Genomic DNA, 887 nt, shown 5'->3' with positions numbered 1-887 from the left:
GGAAGGCTGTTCTGATCTCTGTGCACAGATCCCAAAGCCTGGCAGAAGCCTGAGGATGACGGGCATGGTGTGATAGGGGATGGACAGCCGGGGCCTTTGGTCTTCCCCCACTGTCCCTTCCTTCTCACCTTGGTCCCAGCTCCAGAGAAGCGATTGGTGGAGTAGGCTGTGGCACAAAGAGGCCAACTCTTTCTCACACTCCTGGGGCAGTGCTCCTAGTGGGAGAAATGACATGGCACCTGACAAGCCCTCTTTCCCACCACCACTGCCTGCCCAGTCATGGAGGAGCCGAGGGGCGGGTCGAGCGGCTGCCTCTGGAACACAGAACCGGGATGGAAAGCGGGGCCATTCGATTGAAAGTCAGGCTGAAGGATGAAGGAGTTGATTAAGACGACTTAGGAAGAGCCCCCAACCTTCCCAAGGGCCGCAGCCCACGACTCACCCTGGCCCAGTGCCTGACCCAGCTGCTGTGCCGCTGTCCTGGGGTCCTTCCAAGGGCCCAGCTTCAAGCCCAGACTCTGAGCACAGGCTGCCCACAGCAGGGTCCAGTACTGGCTCCACAGGGCCCCCGCCTCTCCAAGCCCCAGTCCGCTGCTGGATGAGCCCGCCACGCCCCCCAGCAGCCCCAGCAGCCCGGGCAGCAGCTCCCGCTCCTCTTGGCACTGCCTGCGAAGCTGGTCCCGCAAGCCCGATGCCACGGCCAACCGACCTGCCACCTGGCAACCCCGTTCCCCCGCCAGGAGGCGGAGCACTCGGGCCCGGGTGAAGGGGCGCGCGGCTCCAGGCACGTGACTCGCGGCTCTCCCCAGCAGCTGGTGGTAGGTGGGCAGCACCAGCAGCAGCTCGGCGAGTTGGGATGACAGGGCCGGGCCGGAGGGCGCCCGGGC

General features: G+C 65.5%; 2 protein-coding genes across 3 annotated transcripts in view; one reads left to right on the top strand and one right to left on the bottom strand.

Annotated features, from left to right (window-relative positions):
- The window catches only part of CCDC142 (coiled-coil domain containing 142), an 8,934-nt gene extending 8,404 nt beyond the window's left edge, over positions 1–530 (bottom strand). The window contains exons 1-2 of the mRNA XM_045286642.1: positions 129–530; positions 1–49 (exon numbers count right to left, since the gene is read on the bottom strand). Coding sequence (XP_045142577.1) covers positions 1–49; positions 129–234 — 155 coding nt within the window. The 5' untranslated portion in view covers positions 235–530. The remainder of the gene's footprint in view (positions 50–128) is intronic.
- TTC31 (tetratricopeptide repeat domain 31) overlaps positions 1–887 on the top strand; it is a 9,556-nt gene that overhangs the window by 2,645 nt on the left and 6,024 nt on the right. The gene's annotated exons all lie outside the window — the stretch shown is intronic.

This window comes from Echinops telfairi, unplaced genomic scaffold (genome assembly GCF_000313985.2).
Source record: "Echinops telfairi isolate 266 unplaced genomic scaffold, ASM31398v2 ScPeMD7_9;HRSCAF=40, whole genome shotgun sequence".
NCBI classification, from domain to species: domain Eukaryota; kingdom Metazoa; phylum Chordata; class Mammalia; order Afrosoricida; family Tenrecidae; genus Echinops; species Echinops telfairi.
This window is presented reverse-complemented; position numbering and strand designations above follow the sequence as displayed.